The sequence below is a fragment of the Podarcis erhardii genome (genome assembly GCF_964252035.2).
Source record: "Podarcis erhardii genome assembly, chromosome: 2".
In the NCBI taxonomy this organism is placed as follows: domain Eukaryota; kingdom Metazoa; phylum Chordata; class Lepidosauria; order Squamata; family Lacertidae; genus Podarcis; species Podarcis erhardii.
In genome coordinates, this window is record NC_138498.1 from 4,785,762 (window position 1) to 4,803,303 (window position 17,542).

General features: G+C 44.5%; 2 protein-coding genes across 4 annotated transcripts in view; one reads left to right on the forward strand and one right to left on the reverse strand.

The window, feature by feature from the left end:
• The window catches only part of ARHGAP9 (Rho GTPase activating protein 9), a 32,934-nt gene extending 28,803 nt beyond the window's left edge, over positions 1-4,131 (reverse strand). For both annotated transcript variants that reach the window (XM_081851725.1, XM_081851726.1), the window contains exon 1: positions 3,829-4,131. The gene's annotated coding sequence lies outside the window, so the exon portion shown is untranslated. The remainder of the gene's footprint in view (positions 1-3,828) is intronic.
• A 4,790-nt stretch (positions 4,132-8,921) lies between these two features.
• The window catches only part of MARS1 (methionyl-tRNA synthetase 1), a 28,360-nt gene continuing 19,739 nt past the window's right edge, over positions 8,922-17,542 (forward strand). For both annotated transcript variants that reach the window (XM_081851716.1, XM_081851717.1), the window contains exons 1-5: positions 8,922-9,080; positions 11,600-11,690; positions 13,511-13,610; positions 15,347-15,481; positions 16,667-16,742. In XM_081851716.1, the coding sequence (XP_081707842.1) occupies positions 8,978-9,080; positions 11,600-11,690; positions 13,511-13,610; positions 15,347-15,481; positions 16,667-16,742 (505 nt within the window). In that variant the 5' untranslated portion in view covers positions 8,922-8,977. The remainder of the gene's footprint in view (positions 9,081-11,599; positions 11,691-13,510; positions 13,611-15,346; positions 15,482-16,666; positions 16,743-17,542) is intronic.

Sequence of the window (17,542 nt, forward strand, 5' to 3'; positions counted from 1 at the left end):
TTGAACACAGGAAGCGGGCCAATACTGAATCCACCATTGGTCCATCTAGCTCGGGATAACTACACTGATTGTTAAGGGCTCTCTGGGGTTGTAGGCAGGACATTCTGTTCTGTCCCAGCCCTTCCTGAAGATGCCAGCGAATGACCTTCTGCCTGCAAAGCAGATGTTCTATCACTAGTGATGGGTGGCTCTGTCCATTTTGGTTTCTCTCTCTCATTTTTCCAATCTTAAGTTCTCCACATTCCCACATTAGTTTGTAATTTCTTTAAAAATGAAAAAGTCCTCAAGAAAATCCACCAGCATTTTAGTGTTAATTTCCTCCTATTATATACCTGTTTGTATGCAATTTTGCAATGCAATTTCCCCTTTAATTCTAGTATGCTTTTTTTCACTAACGTGCATTTTAGCCCAGTATATGCATTCTTGCACACTAGTTGGCTGGAGTACTGCAATGTAAAATTAAGGGAAGTGCAAATTTCAAAGAAAGCCTGTGTTTCAGTTCTCAGATTGTTTCAGAAAGTGCAAATTAAGTAGGTTCAAGCCGAGTTGAAATTCTCCCCCATCCCATTATTATTATTATTATTATTATTATTATTGACAAGCCCTTAGTTTTGCAGGAAAGCACAGGAAATTCCTAGCAACCATTGGATTATAGGTCCAGGCTTTTCTTCCTAGTGCTACAAAAGTCATAATATACATACACTGGCAATGAATTCCATAGGATAATTTAAATATGCATTGAAGATTAAGCCTTTCCCTCTTGGAGCACTGGCTACAGTTAGTCCTCCTTCTCTGTCCCAAAACATCTTGTTTATTCATTACATTTATATCCCACTCTTCCTCTATAGAGGTTGTGGCTCCCTCCCCGTTTTATCCTCCCAACCACCCTATGGTGAGGCTGAGACACAACACTTAGGTCCATCCACACTTCTTCTTGACCCTAGCTTTCTAGGCACGGGTCCAAGCAGTGGCCAGGATGATGGGAGATGATGGGAGCAACATATGGAGCACCACAGGTTTCCCACACCTCTCTAACCGCTACACCTACGCCAAGCCACACACAGTTGCTAACAGTATATTATTTCAATGGTCAGTTTACTTGCTTTTGAGATCTTTCTGCCTCGGCAAAAAAACGAAAACAAAAAACCCTGAACCATATCATAGCCACCACTGCATGTACACCAGACATTTAAAGCACATTACTGCCCTCCCCACAGTGCTATAATTCCCAACATCCTTAACAAACTACAGTTCCCAGGATTCTACAGGGGAAGTATTGTGCTTCAAATGCATTGTACGGATGCAGCTGAGAGAGAACCAAGCAGGGAAAAGACAGTCCTGTGGCTCAGGAAGTGAGAATCGGATCTTCCTCCTCTATTGCAAACAACGGGCTTCTCACGGACAGGCTGCAGCATGTGCCTTGTAGCTGGAGGTCTGTGGTTCCATTAGGGGCCAGTACATATGGCTTTCAGAATGCTGCTCAGACTGGAGAAGAAGGTGGCAGTGTCCCCAACTCCAGAAGTGTGACCTTTATGCTTTCCAGTTTGCCGGGCCCTGGAAAAGCGAAAGTTGCAGGAGTGTCCAAGTAGCTGTTGCAAGAGGAAGCAATACTGCTCCCGCAACTCATTGCAGAGAGTGAGTGCACAGCCACACAAAGCAGACGATGTTCCCAGTGGGATTTGCTCAGCTCATAAAAACCATCGCAGGGAGGCAGTTTCTAGAGCCCCAGACTCTCAAACAAACAAAGCTGAGTTGTCTTCGTCTCGGTCCCCTTGGAATTCCTCACCATCCTTCTTGTCAGCATCTCTCCAACATAACCTTCGTAGGTACATGTTCTTCATAGACCAACCTATGCATATTCCATCTAGATGAGGAGTGGTCACCCTGGAAATTGCACAGGGCAGCCTGCCTGCCCACCTGAGGGAAGCCAGTGTGCTTGGTGGTGGCAGCTGGCCACAGAGGGCAACCAAAGGCCTCCTTCCCTTACTCTGGCAGCAGCCCTGAGCGATCTCTGGGTAGCAGCTCCCAGCAAGGTGAAGTCAATCTATTTATTTATTCCACAGTGACCCGCATAAATGTGGTCACGTGCAAGTGGGATGCGCGTGAGCAGGTGGGGCAGTGATAGATGATAGATAGATAGATAGATAATATCTATAAAGATAGATGATAGATAGATTTTGTGTGTGTGTGTGTGTGTGTGTGTGAGAGAGAGAGAGAGAGAGAGAGAGAGAGAGAGAGAGAGAGAAATATGCAACAAGCAGTTGTTCTGTAGTGCAAAGGTTCATGTCCACCCTTGGGCCACTCTCTATTGCCAGTGATAGTTGAGGCACAAAGTAGGTGCCTCAACTTAATCACTCATACAAACAGGCAATGGGTTTAAGCTGCCATTGCTGTCCTTTATTCACTCAGTTTTGACAGAGCATCCAAACAACATTATCCAGTATTTTATCCTCCAGCTGCCTTCCAACCAAATTCACGGGAATTAAAAAAAAATACATAAAACATGTTTGTTGAGCCAGCCTGCCTAGAGTGGACAGGCAAAGCAATAGTTCAGAGCTAATGAGTCTTTAAATAAAAGCTTCCTGCTTGCAGGTTCTGCTGTTTCATTGCTTCCTGTTGAATTTAGGCTTTACACACACTATACATTTAAAATATAGCCCATGCCAAATAACCCTAGGAACTGTAATTTGTTAAGGGTGCTGGGAATTGCAGTTCTGTGCAGAGTAAGCTGCAGTTCCCATGATTCTTCGGGGATGAGAATGTGCTTTCAATGTATGGTGGATACTCAGCCATGGTAGAATGGTAATAATGGCCTCTTAATTAGCTATTGAGAAGCTTCTCTGAATTGCCTTTTAATGCCAGTCCTGTTCCTACTTTAATTGTTGGTTTCCTCTCACTCCCCCCCCCCCATTTTAATGCAGGGTGCCTTAACCCTATACAAAAGTTTTCACCTCTCGGTGAGTAAGGGCTTAAGGACTCCAGTCGGTGTGAAGCTGTACAGAGAAACAACACATCAACTTGACAGCTCAGTTGGTGAGAATGTGGTGCTGATAATGCCAAGGACCAGGTTGTGGCTTTGGACACCTGCATATTCCTGCATTCCAGAGGGTTGGACTAGATGATTCTCAGGGTCCCTTCCAGCTCTATGATCAAACAGTAGTGTTTTGTAACCAAGTACAGCAGTGGTTCCAAGTAGCTAAGTACTGCAGGCCCCTGTTTTTCAAAAGCCAAGCCATGGACCTCCTACTTTTGACATTGCTGGTATCTCTTTGGTAGTTTTTGTTATGTGAATGATGCCACTGCCACTATACCCCCCCCCCAATATTTCTCAGCGCAAAATGGGAGCTGTCATTTTAAATTTCCTGCAAAGAGATGCTTCAATCAGGGGCACTGTGGAAAATTTAAAATGGCAGTTTGCCAGTCCAGCTACCAGCATACGGGATGGGGGAGGGACACACTGACAATGGGCCTGCCATTAAGCCATAGACTAGCACCCCCCTATGCCCCACAAGTCTCTCACTACAAGAAAATGGACCGCATAAAAGAAAATCAACCCCAAGAAAATTAACCCCACTAAAACTTATTGCTGCTTATATAAAAGTGGGGACACGTGTGACACAATGTTCCAAAGGAGCTAGGAGAAATCACCGAGTCCCACCTCCTAGATTTAAGTTCATGGATCCTTTCACCCATCCAATTCATGAAATCCCTTTGCATTCTCAAGAGACGAAGACAGAACCTGAATTCATAAATCTCTCCCACCAATCCACAATAATAGAAGCACAAGATCATGGCACCAGATCAACTGTGTATAAGAATTAAGTTTACCTGACTTCACATCACAACGAAAGCTGACGTTCCCGAGAGTGACTCTTTCGCTCCTGGATCTGCTCTCCTGTCCTTTCCCTCTTGTCTGTGGGGTGTGAAAGATGAAGCATTTCCCTTGCTTAAAAGAATTCAGTGCACTGAGCACAAAGCGCAGGTATCGCACATCCGCTTTCGCAGGGGTTAATGGTTTCCTATCGGCAGCAGCGAGCTGCTTTGTTCACTTGCCCCACGACAAGGCAGGAAGGAGGCACTGTCTCTCTGACCCACAACCCCATAAATCAAACCTACATGGAGTTTTTAAAATCTTTTTTAAAAATAAAGATTGTAGCCTTTTTGTGTGTGCATGAAACAAATTATTACTGAAGCAAGAAGACCTGCTGAAACCAGCAAGACAAGGGTTGTAATCCTATGCATGCTGTCTTTTCAATACGTCCCTCTTAAGTCTGTGGAGGATGCTTCCGAAAGCAGATGTGGTTGAGAGCGCACTGTGCGATTGCAGCCTAGGCACACCTTCTTCATTGGGAGAGCACACCCACCGAAAGTGGGCTTAGTTCAGACAGATCATAGGCTAGAAACACAGCAAAGTGCCTTACACTGAGTCAGTATTGTCTACACTGACTGGCAGTGGCCCTCCAGCATTTCAGGCAGGGAACATACATTCCCGGCTCTACCTGTGGATGTCAGGGACTGAACTAGGGACCTTTTGCATGGCATTGTAAATCATACACCTCATGTTTCATTAACAGAATATTCAGCCTCTACAAAAATCCACCAACAGCAGTCTTTAGTCCGCTGCATCCTTTTGCTCCTGCCACTAACTCCATTCTTGGGAAATCTGGACTGGATTCAATGTAAATGCCAAAATCTATTGTTATTTCTCGTTGCTCTGTGAAGAACATTAAAAAAGTAATAGAATGAGGTGAGTGAGAGACCAAAGGTGAGAGCTCAGAGAAATTCATTCCTTAAATTGATTTATTTGAAAAATGAGTCCCTGTATACAGTATACACTCTGCATATGTTCAGATACTCAGTGTCCTTGCTGATTTGTTAAAATGGAAGCTGGTTTCATTATTAGAGAATCATAGAATCTTTGAAGGGATCCAAGGGTCATCTAGTCCAACCCCCTGCAATGCAGGAATCTCAGCTAAAGCATCAGTGACAGATGGCCACCCAACCTCTGCTTAAAAACCTCCAAAGAAGAAGAGTCCGCAACCTTGCGAGGGAGTCCGCTCCACCGTTGGACAGCTCTTACTGTCAGAAAGTTCTTTCTGATGTTGAGTCAGAATCTCCTTTCTTGTAACTTGGAGCCATTGATTTGAGTCCTAACCTCCAGAACAGGAAATAACAAGCATGTTCCTTCTTCCAGGTGACAGCCCTATAGATATCTCCTCTCAGTCTCCTCTTTTCTGGGCTAAACACACCCAGCTCCTTCAAGTGCTCCTCATAAGGCTTAGTTTCCAGGCCCTTGATCATCTTTGTTGCCCTCCTCTGCACACGTTCCAGTTTGTCAACATCCTTCTTAAATTGTGATACCCAGAATTGGACACAGTATTCCAGGTGGGGTCTGACCAAGGCAGAACAGAGTGGTACTATTACTTCCCTTGATCTGGACACTAGACTTCTGTTGATGCAGCCAAGAATAGTGTTAGCTTTTTTTGCTGCTGCATCACACTGTTGACTCATATTAATCTTGTGGTCCACCAATGACCCTAGATCCTTTTCACAAGTACTGCTAGTAAGCCAGGTGTCCCCCATCTTATATTTGTGCATCTGATTCTTTCTGCCTAAGTGCAGAACCTTACATTTGTTCCTATTGAAATTCATTTTGTTTAGCTTGTGTCCAGTTCTCCAATCTATTAAGGTCATTTTGAATTCTGATTCTGTTTTCTATGGCATTAACTACCCCTCCCAGTTTGGTGTCATCTGCAAATTTGATGAGCTTCCCCTCAATTCCTTCACCCAAGTCATTTATAAAGACGTTGAACAACAACAGACTCAGGACAGAACCCTGTGGCTTGTCACTTGTCACTTTTTCCAAGGATGATGAGGAACCATTAATGAGTACTCTTTGGGTTTGGTTAGCCAGCCAGCTACAAATCCAACTAAGTTACCTTGTTCAACCCACATTTTACCAGCTTCCTCACGAGAATATCATGGGGGCCTTTTCAAAAGCCTTACTGAAATCAAGATACACTATGTCCACAGCATTTTCCTGATCCACTAAGTTTGTAATTCCATTTCAAAAAGTAAAAACCAGGACACTCTGAAATTGTTGAACTTTTTTTAGTCAAACCCCAAAGTTGTTGAGCTGTTTTACAAAAACACCAAAAAAGCGCGATTTTTTGATTGCTTAAGGCCAAAGCTCCGCCTTTCACAAATTCTCCCTGGATGTCAATCCTGCTTTTGAAATCCGCCTTCCACATGTCAGTTTAATTTGTTTTCTATATAAAAAGTCTCCCATCTCAATCCAAGCAAAACTGGATTTTGTCATTTTATATAAAATATGATGCAAAAAATGCATTTTTCCCTCAACAACTCCAAAACAATTCTTTCACCTTGCTATTATTATATCCTCCTGTGGCTTTCATGCGAACACCCTGTGCTTTGATCTCCACAACTGTAAACCAGAGATCTAGAATCAAACAGGAAGCTAGCGGAGTTATTGTCTTCCAGCCTCTGCAAAAGTCAATCATCACAGTCCTTCCTGCCTAAAACAGAACTCATTTTCAATCTAGCCTAACTTCCAATGTAAAAGTTAGAGAGAGTACTGTAGAGTTGCCCAACGACAGAGACACTCTGCGCTCCCACATGAAAATTCTGTTTAGCAGATTTGGAGAAGTGGACTCTCCTACACAACACCTATGCCATAAAATGAATATGTGTCTACACAGAAGTAAGCCCCATTCAGTTCAGTTGGTCTTACAGAGCTGCTGTTTGCATGCTTACTCAGAAGTAAGCTCCACTGTATTCAATGGAGCTTGTAAGTGTGCATAGTGTTGCAGTCCTACTTACACCCCTCAGTAAATCAGTATAGGATGCAGTCTGGGTCTTTAAGGTGTCAAGAGATCCTTTCTTGTTTCTGTCCCATGCACAACAGCTTCCAAATGCTCACTGGAAGTTTATGCTGTAAATTTCTCTTTACTTTTCTCTCTCTCTCTGCATATTACAAAGAGGTGGGGGAATGGGGAGAAAGAATATCTCCACCTTATGGTGAAAGTCCTGGGTAGCCTTAGTTCTTCCTGAAACTTTTCTCAGGGTGTGCCTCCTGCCCTCCTCATCCAGTGGCTAAATTGGTGGCTACCTGGAAAAGGGGCTTTTAAGTAATCTGGGGAAGAAATGGAGGCAGTGAGAGATTTTACTTTCTTGGGCTCCATGATCACTGCAGATGGTGACAGCAGCCACAAAATTAAAAGATGCCTGCTTCTTGGGAGAAAAGCAATGACAAACCTAGACAGCATCTTATAAAGTAGAGACATCACTTGCCAACAAAGGTCCATATAGTAAAAGCTATGGTTTTCCCAGTAGTGATGTATGGAAGTGGAGAGCTGGACCATAAAGAAGGCTGATTGCCGAAGAATTTATGCTTTTGAATTATGGTGCTGGAGGAGACTCTTGAGAGTCCCATGGACTGCAAGAAGATCAAACCTATCCACTCTGAAGGAAATCAGTCCTGAGTGCTCACTGGAAGGACAGATTGTGAAGCTGAGGCTCCAATACTTTGGCCACCTCATGAGAATAGAAGACTCCCTGGAAAAGACCCTGATGTTGGGAAAGTTGGAGGGCACAAGGAGAAGGGGATGACAGAGGACGAGATGATTGAACAGTGTTCTCGAAGCTACCAGCATGAGTTTGACCAAACTGCAGGAGGCAGTGGAAGACAGGAGTGCCTGGCGTGCTCTGGTCCATGGGGTCACGAAGAGTCGGACACAACTAAACGACTAAACAACAACAAGTAACCTGGACATACAAACTCACTAGGCACTTGTGCTATTATGTCATGTGCAAGGTTAAGGCTCCCTCTTAATTGACCACCACTTTTAATGGAATGGCTTCTAAGACATGTTTCCTAGACTTTTGGGTTTTCTTGGCTACTGCTTCACTAACATTCATTTTCTGTTTGATTTTTTCTTACATTATGTTCTGCTGTTTTAAATTTTCTACCTCCATCGTCAGAGACAGTGTGCCTCTGAAAGCTAGTTGCTGGGAATCACATGGTGCGTGGGAAGAGCGGCTGTTGCCATTAATGCAAGAGATCAAGAAGGTAATGTGCATAATTAGATGCAGTAAAGAGGCATGGGATTATTTCCATAATCAGACCCATATACAGTATGGCAGCACCAAGACTTTGGAACTCCCTGCCTGTTATCAGACATGTTGTGATCTAGCTTTTTGCACGTTTCTTTTAGTGATAATGTTATCTATCTATCTATCTATCTATCTAAACACATAATGATATCACATCAGCACAAATATTCTAATCTAATGAGATTGTAGGGGAATAATACGAAATAACAGATACAGTCTTGCTTAAAATGTATATAGGAAGTGCAGTGTAAACGATGGAAGTCAATCAATTAAATTTTATTAATATTTTCATATTGAGATATTTGTAGAATAAATTTGGAAGAAATTCTTCCAACTTTTCTTCTTTTCTCTCTCTATTTTTTCTTTTCTTCTTTCTTCTCTTTTTCTCTTTTTTATATGAGTGCGCTTATCTGAAATATATATGTATGTATGTACTTGCAATAGTTTGCTTATATTTTGTAATAAGTATGTTAAATAAATTAATAAATTTAATTTTTTAAAAAATTTAAAATCCCCAACTAAAAAAAATTATATCACATCAGCTTATTCGTGTGCATACGCACGTGCGTACGTACGTACGCATGCGCACAAACTCCCTGCCTGCTCCTCCTTTTCCGACTCGGCTTCCCTTTCCTTTCCCTCTCGCGTCTGCCGCGACAACTTCCCGTCCCGTGCGCAATGCATGCTGGGGGTGGTAGTTCCGGGTCCCTGCCTGCCTGCCTGCCTGCCTGCGTGCCCCGGAGTGGGTGTGCGGAGGGCGGGTCCGGGCGACCGGCTCCACGGGCCACGTGGGCGGCGGGAGGAGTTGCATCAGCTGCGGAGCCGGGCGCGGAGCGAAGCGAGCATGAAGCTGTTCCTCAGCGAAGGCAGCCCCGGGGCGCTGAAGGTGCTGGCGGCTGCCGAAGCCACCGGCGCCCCTGCGGAGCTGAAGTGGGTCCCCCAGGAGGGTGAGTGCCGGGGGGGGGGGCGCGCCCCGCTTTCCCGGGAAACACCCCAGTCTTCGGGCGGCTCACGGGAGATTCTTATAATGAGGAGGAGGATGATACTGTTCCGACGTAAAATAGAAATGAACTGAAAATGAAAAACAAAATGCAGCAGCATTGATTTTCCGCCTGAGGATCCCCCATCCCGATCTAACGCTTTGAATTCTGATTTTTAAGGACTTCTCCACCCTCTGCTGTTCTGTAATTTAGCATCCCTTAACCTGGATTGGTTATGATTCAGAGAATTGTAGAATTGGAAGAGACCCTATGCTGTAATTATGTTGCTCTGTTATCTTCAATCATGTTATTTATTGTTTGTAAGCCACTTTGGGACTCATTTGAATGAAAAGCGGCATAGAAATATAATAAATCAAAACCCAGGTCATCTAGTCCAACTCCCTGCAGTGCAGGAATATCAGCTCATCCATGACAGGTGGCCATCCAAACCCTTCTCAAATACCTCCAAGAAAGAAGAATCCATCACCTCTCGAGGAAAACAGTTCCACTGTCAAACAGCTCTTACTGTCAGATAGTTCTTCTCCATGTTTGGTCAGAATCTCCTTTCTTATAATTAGGGCTGGGCAATGACAGGTTTTCAACATCACAATCTGTCACCGGCCAAGCATCCTGGTCTGGCAATATACCACAATGTGGAAAGAGCAAGCTGCATTGACCCCAGCCAATGAGGCGCTGGGTTAACTGTCACTGCTCTCATTGACGCTGCTCAGCTGGTTGGTGCAAAGGCTCCCACCTCCCAGCTGAACAAGCTCCATGTCCCTCTTGTTCATGCATGAGCCAAAGGGATGTGGGGCTTATGGATCTCCCACCCCATCTCCAGCTTGTGCATGCTGGAGGCGAGGTCTGCGCTCCTTTGAACATCTTCACCAAGAGGGACTCACCCACACCCCTCAACTGAGAAGTCTAAGGGAGCCCCAGCCCCATCTCTGGTTTGCACAAGCTGGAGGCGAGGTGGGGACTCCGTTAGACTTCTTCAGCTGGAGGGTACAAAGCCTCCCATCCCCATCTAAGCAGCCCTGATCCTACCAGGAGAAGGATCAAGGTCCCTCAGCTGGGGATTGAGAGTACTTTAACAGAGCCCCCACCTTGCCGCTGGCTCAGGTGAGCCGATGGCGGGTTGGGGGCTCTGTAAAACTGCTTGGCTGAGGCAAGGGCAGTGGCGCACTGCTCAGCCAAGTGGTTTAAAGAAGCGGCAGAAGGAACAAGCTGTATTGCGCCTGGCCAATGCACCTTGTTTCTCCCTCTGCGCCACTGTGAGGGCAGAGTGAGGTGGCAGTTTCACACAGTGGTTTATCACTGGTGAAGCTGCTGCCTCTCCTGAGTCCCTCTGCCTCCAGCGCCGGACGCAACTTGTTCTTCCTTAGTGCGCTGGGTGCTGGTAGAAGAAAGACTGAGGAGGGATGGCGGTTTCACCCACGATATATCGCTGAGTGAAGCTGCCATTGCAGTCTGCCCCTCATACCAGTCCTGGGCGGTGCATTGTCCAGGCGTACTTGTAACTTTGGTTCAGGTCCTAGCTTGCACCATCCTCCATTTGACAGCCATTTAACTTCTGCTTTGTCATGTATGGGGAGTGGGGCTGAGGAGATGGAAGAATCCTAACCTACATTAGTGGTCACAGGTGTGGAATCGGTACCCCACAGGAGTCTCTGCCTGCAACAGCCTGCTTCACCCTCCGGTCCCCAGAGGTTGGACTGGAACTTCCATTAGTCCCAGCCAGCTTAGTTGGTGGTTCAGGATGATGGCAGTTCTAATCAAGCAACTTTTGGGAAACCATAGTTGAAGAACTCTAGTCTATACAGCAAGTCCACAACTTACATACGTTTAACTTGTGTTCATTTGTAGATAGATGAAAAATAGATAGATAGATAGATAGATAGATAGATAGATAGATAGATAGATACAGTAGATAGATAAGGGGCCAGAATCTGGGAAAAGGACTTTGGCAGTCCCACCTGCCATTGAACCCAATGTTAGGATTGCCATACGCCTGGTTTCCCCCAGAGTCCTCTTTTGTCTGGGTAAAATTGCTGTCCAGGGAGATTTTTAAAAAATTTAGCAAAATGTCAATTTTGTTTGTTTGTTTGGTAGGTATCATTAGTTAAACTTTGGGCCTAGGGACAGAAATGAGGGCTGACTGCTGGACTGAGTGGCACTCCTGTCATTGGATCTTTCCCATCTGTATCTGGGGATAGTGGGGGTTGAACCTGAAACTGTTCATGTGCAAAGTTTGTTCTTTACCACTGAGTCCATTTGACGCAACTAAATCTGGTATTAAAAAATGTGGGTCTGCTTATGACAGCTCCTGTATAATAAAACATACATACTATTTTGCTATAAACTCTCTTCTGCACCCTGTCAGCTTTTCCTAGTTGCTCAAGCAAAGACCACCTGCTAGAAAATAGTTAATTCTCTTGCGTGTGTGTAAACTGTACTTCTGTTTTGTGTATATTCCTCCTTGACAGCTCATGTCGTCCCATTCCTCACCCGCTCCCAGCTGCCAGCTCTGCACTTGGAAAAAGAGTCTTTCCTCTTCTCCACAAATACGATTTGCCAGTAAGTATGAGGCCCTGAATGCCCTGTGTGCTTTCCAAGTCAAGTTACTGGTCACATCACTTGTGTGTTGTGTCCAATGTCTGTGGTACTGGTGATGCTAGATAACTCCAGCGGTGTTGATAGTACGAGCAGAGAAGTTGCCTGGAGGGGACCAACGCACGCCTAGCAGAAGGCTGTACTGGCCTGCGTGGCATCTCCCAACACCATGCAGGCCAGTGCAGCCTTCTGCTGGGCTGTGCCAGTCTCCATAGTGTTAACCCTGTACCACTGCTACTGAGGGAGAAGGGGTTCTGGGTGGGGAAGACCAGTGGAGTGGGCCAGCAGCACCGGCTTGCCCCCGCGACTGTGGGTGCCCAGGGGTGTGCATGCCAATGTCAGCATGCCCGGTGGCGCCCGTGTCCAACATTAGCATGCCCCAAGCATGCTGATATCAGACACACGTGCGCCACCAAAATTTGTGGGTTTACCACCAGTCCCCTCATGGGGAATTTTGTGAGTGCTAGAGTCTGCTCTTTGGAATCTTTTCCCGCTGAATGTTAGGCAGGCTTCATCTCTATTGCTGTTTATATTTCAGTCTCTTTCTCCAAGGATCCCACGCGAGGGTTTCCCCATTTTATTCTAAGAATAATCCTGTTTGGAAAGGGAAGGCAGAGATAGTGACTGCTATCCCATCCCCCCAACCCCCTTGTGATTTTGATAGTTGAATAGGGATTTGGGCACAGGTCTCTAGCACTCTATTTTTTTAAAAATTACTTTTTTATTCAAAATTAAAACAAAACATATTATCTAGAAATGTATCATCCTTATTTTCCCCCTTTTTTCCTTCCTTCCTTCCTTCCTTCCTTCCTCCCTCTCCCTCCCCCCACAGAACCCACCCACCCCCAACTTCCCTCAGTTCCAGTCTTTGATTTCTCTAAAAATGCTGTTTTCTGCATGTTACATAGTTGTATAGATCGTCAAACTATTTAAGTAATAATTATCAAGAAAGTTTGTGAATGTTTATTCAAAACCAGTCAAGGAGTCCAGTTCGCTTTGTTGCGTCTTCAAATACTTTGTAAAGGGTTCCCATTCATCTTTAAAGTCACAGTTATCCTTGTCCTGTAGCTTGTATGTCAGTTTTGCCAGTTCTGCACAGTCCATCAATTTTTCTTGCCATGATTCTTTAGTTGGGGTTTCTTCAGTCTTCCATCCTTGTGCTATTAAAACTCTTGCGGCCGTTGTCGCATACATGAAGATGTTTTTCAACTTTTTTGGCAGATCTTTCCCTACAATCCCTAATAAAAATGCTTCAGGTTTTTAAACAAATGTTAAATGGAATATTTTCTTCAATTTGTTGTATATCATTTCCCAAAATTTTTCAATTACCTTGCAATCCCACCACATATGATAAAATGTCCCCTCCTTTTCTTTACACTTCCAACATATATTTGAACTAGTATTGTACATTTTCCCTAACTGCACTGGTGTTATGTACCATATAGGTCTCTAGCACTCTAAACACTGTACCACACTGGTACTCTAGCGGTCTTGGGCCATGCCAGCACACATCACAGAAACAAGATATGCATCTCATACTGGAGTGCGTGAAGCATAAGAGCACAGAAAAGCAAGCTCTGTGAAGCAGCCTCCATCACAAGTTAGAGAATGTGACAAGGCAGTCATGCTGGGTTTAGGAACAGAAGGGGTTAATGAGGGCTCCTTGTGATAGAACGAAAGTACTACTATAGTTTTGTTTTCCTGATTGTCTTTTAAACTCATCTATAAGTGTGCACATATTCCCAGTGGAGAGTGCTTAGTTTCTTCTGCTCTCTTTCTTCTAGGTACTTCTTCCATTTATCTGGAAAAGAAATTTGTGATTTTGGACAGGATGAGAGCAATTTTTCCAACCAGTTGTTTGAATGGGATGCAACTGAGCTGGAGGTGTGTGAAACATTGCTCTGTTTCTTTATGGTGGGAACATTTGCTTGCTTCTGCAGTTCATGTAGGGGAGATGGTATTGTTTGTGAGGGAGAGTGAGAGAAGGTTATAGTAGCTGCCTTATTTTCTTTAATTACATACCCAGATGCCTATAGATGAGACTCTGACTCAGTTTATTGTCCTTCCAAAATGCCCAGTTCTTGTTGGTGGGGAGTGATTATATATTGCAGGGGCCCCTGGGTGTGTGTGCAAGGTGCTTCTCTAAGCTTCCTGTTGATGGAGGGTGGGTCACCTAGTAGGAATGTCGGAGAATTCTGACAAAAACAGAAACGGTGGAGGAAATGGCAAACATGCACTTTTTTGTCCCATGTCTGGAACGGAAATCAATCCAGCAAATACCGTCAGTATTTGCTTTTGTTGCTTCCAGTCAGCCATCAGTACATAATTGAAATTAATGGGGTGGAATAACATATGTACTATGTAATTGACATAGTTAAATACATATATTACATAATTTCACCACAGTAGACAGAAGGACAAATAACCTAGTTATTGACAGAAGACAAACTGCAGCAGAAAGGAGACAGTGCTGCATGCAACAGTACAGGCTGGAGTGGAAAACAGTGGCTTCTTACATTCTTACACCTAATGTTTGGAGCATAGGTTTTCTTCTCCCCCACTTCCTGCCCTCCCCCTTGGTTTACCGATGCAGCACTTTCCCTATAGAATGAATAATAACCTTTTACTTACAGGGAAGAAGATGAAGGGGTTTGCTTAAGAAAGCCATTGGGTTGGAAGCTAAAACTGCCCAGTGCCTGGGGGTTGAGGCTGCTCCTCTGAACTCTCTTCTGTATTGTAGTCCTTTACTCTGTCCTACAAAACTCAATGAAAATCATTAAGTGAGGGGTGGGGAAGCCACCTATTCATCTGCTTTGGGTTTCCTCAAGTTCTGTGTCTTCATTAGCATGAGAGTTGCAGAGACTGAACACAGGAACTAAATATATAAAATCTGGCTAGCAAAATGTCTGTCATTATGATGAAGTCTCTCTCTCTCTCTCTCTCTCTGTGTGTGTGTGTGTGAGAGAGAGAGAGAGAGAGAGAGAGAGAGAGAGAGAGAGAGAGAGAGAAGAGCTTATATAGTGGTACCTCAGGCTAGAAATGCTTCGGGTTACAAACTCCACTAACCCAGAAGTAGTACCTTGGGTTGAGAACTTTGCCCTAGGATGAGAATAGAAATGGTGCGGCGGCAGCGGGAGGCCCCATTAGCAAAAGTGCGCCTCAGGTTAAGAACAGTTTCGCGTTAAGAACGGACCTCCGGAACGAATTAAGTTTGCAACGCGAGGTACCACTATATAATGTAAGCACCATTGGCTGGGGGGCAGGGGAGCTCAATGTGTCTGTATACCTAAAAGTAAAATGGTGGCTTTGAATAGACCACTGGGGCAGGCACCAAGCTTGCTGTGGGACACTGGTGAGAATCGATCCTGCTTCCCTTTCCACATCCTTTCTTACAGTCCTGCATAGGTTCATTCTCTGGTCCTTGGTTAATTCTGAATTGTGGCATTGTGGAGGGAAACTAGCTTTTATATTTGCTTTTATCCAGGGCTGCCAATATGCACTATTGTTTTCACTGTAAAATAGGGTATCAGTTCTAATCTTAGGAGAGGGCAACCTACTTTTGATCACAACATGAGGCACAAGAGGGCCTTAACATGCCTCTCCTCTGGCTTTCCTCTTAGCCTGCTTTGTCTGCAGCCTTGTATCTTCATTTGGTTCATGGAAAGAAAGGAGAGGAGGTTTTGGAGATTATTCAGAAACCACTGAACTACATTGACCAGACCCTTGTCAAAAGGGGTACTCCTTATCTTACCGGGGTAAGTAAGAATCCCTGTGTAGCAAAATGAGCATTACTGACCTTGGTAGAGTTGAGAGGGATATCCAATAACTATGGATTTTTCAGGCTAAATAGTTACACTAGTGGGTGCCAGCACAATGAATCCTGCTTGTGCAACAGGAATTCCTCCGCTCATCCTCCAGAACCCCCACAACAGCATGTGTGGGGAGGAGCAGGGAGATTTCTCCATCAGTGCAAGCAATTTTGTTTGCCCTGGTGAAGAATCTCCTTAGCACTACTTTGAATCTACACCCCCCTCCCCCGTTGTCTTTGGCAGGACTGGTTCCAAGCCAAGGTCTTGCCATTTGCAACACATCGTTTTATGTGGCTCTTGTCCCAGGAGGACCAAGGGGAGGGGGAAAAAAAGCAAAGTGAGGGGAGAAAAGCAAAGAACGGGGAGAGAACTATAATTGCTTGAAGTGCCATCGAGGCCTCACCTCTGACTTTTGAGGCTTAGGCCTGTATGCATGAGCACAATGCTTGCTGAGCTTTCTCACCTGAAGGGCTAAAAACTGCAAAATGAAATAATAAAAGCTGGAATACTCTGGATGCTAAATTTTATACCAAGTGCTGTTCTTGTGCAATTTGGATCAATAGAGTCACAGAATGCACAAGGCTATCCTGCCTCGAGTAAGAGATTGGACAAGAACACCTGTCCGTTCAGTTGGTGCATTTGTATTTCCCAGTGACCATTTCAGAACACAAGTTTATTGTCTTATATAAAAAGCTTATTACAGAATATGTGTACTAAATTGCTATGTTATTGCTGGCTTTTGCTGACAAGATAAATCAAATATATAATTTGTTTATGGCCCACTGAGCACAAATGCAAAAGTTATAGAACATAAATGACATAAATTAGTAAAAAGATTGCAGTGTGTGTGCATGCGCCATAAAGCAGCCTATGCAAAATTTCTACATTTAGGAATTTTGCAAATTGCTCTGTAATAATAAAAAGGAGCCCTCTGATAAAATGATTAACAGAGGCACGGAAGTCTCTTCGGTGTTAATTCTGGAAAATTTAAACTTAATATTAAATGCATATTATGGAAAGAGTTTGTTCCTTTTGGGAAACACTTTGCTACTCTGTTCTAGAGTTTATTCTGGCCTGTTGCCCCTCCTCTTCACACTTGCGAACCAATTTCCCCCTAACCTTTTTATCTAGGATGCTGAGTCAGCTGTTGATGTCGTCTTGTGGGGCTCCCTGTTCCCTCTGTTAAGGGATGAATCCTTCCTGCCAGGTGAGAGATGCTGCCAAAGGCCTTAGTGTGCATCATTTTGTGGCCACGTTTAAGGCCACAGGAGGCAACTTTGATGTGCTGCTGGTTTCGATGAGCCTCTGTGTGTTGCTGTGGCTCCTCTCCTCTCCCCGTTCCTAATCGCTCAGTCATGAATCTCACTGGGCCACCTTGGCCCAGTCACACTCCCCACAGGATTGTTGTGAGGATAAAATGGGGAGGAGGAGAACGTTAGTGCCGCCTTGAGCTCCTTGGAGAAAAGGTGGGATATAAATATGATAGATAAATACAGTGCTTTTTTGTGGAGGGACGCATACCTCTAAACATTTTGTGAATCTGAGTTTGGCCTCATTGAGGGGCAGCATTTCAATATGAGTAGGAAGATGAGAGTACCCCTAAATGTATTTTTTTTTTAAAAAAAGCACTGGATAAATAAATACATAATTGGGGTTTGGGGGGGTCCTTTTTTCACATTCTTCCCTGTCTCAGTAATGAAAGCATATGGATCATTGCCAAACATTCTGCCTTCAGGGAGCCCCCTTGCATTGCAGAGGACACAACCAGCTCATATGCAGCACCAAAGCGACTTGCTCAGTTGCTGCATTGCCCCTGAGTGCACCTTGGGGAAAACCTTACATGCTCTTGTGGCTGCGTGCTACAAGGGAAGACAAGCCCTGGCAAACTCTTTCAGGGGAAGGATTGTCTGCTACTGCTGTCATCTTACAGAGGGATCCTAGGGCATTCAAAACATTATTTAGACCACACTGAGATAAAGGTACAATAGCTAGCTTTTTGTTTCATCC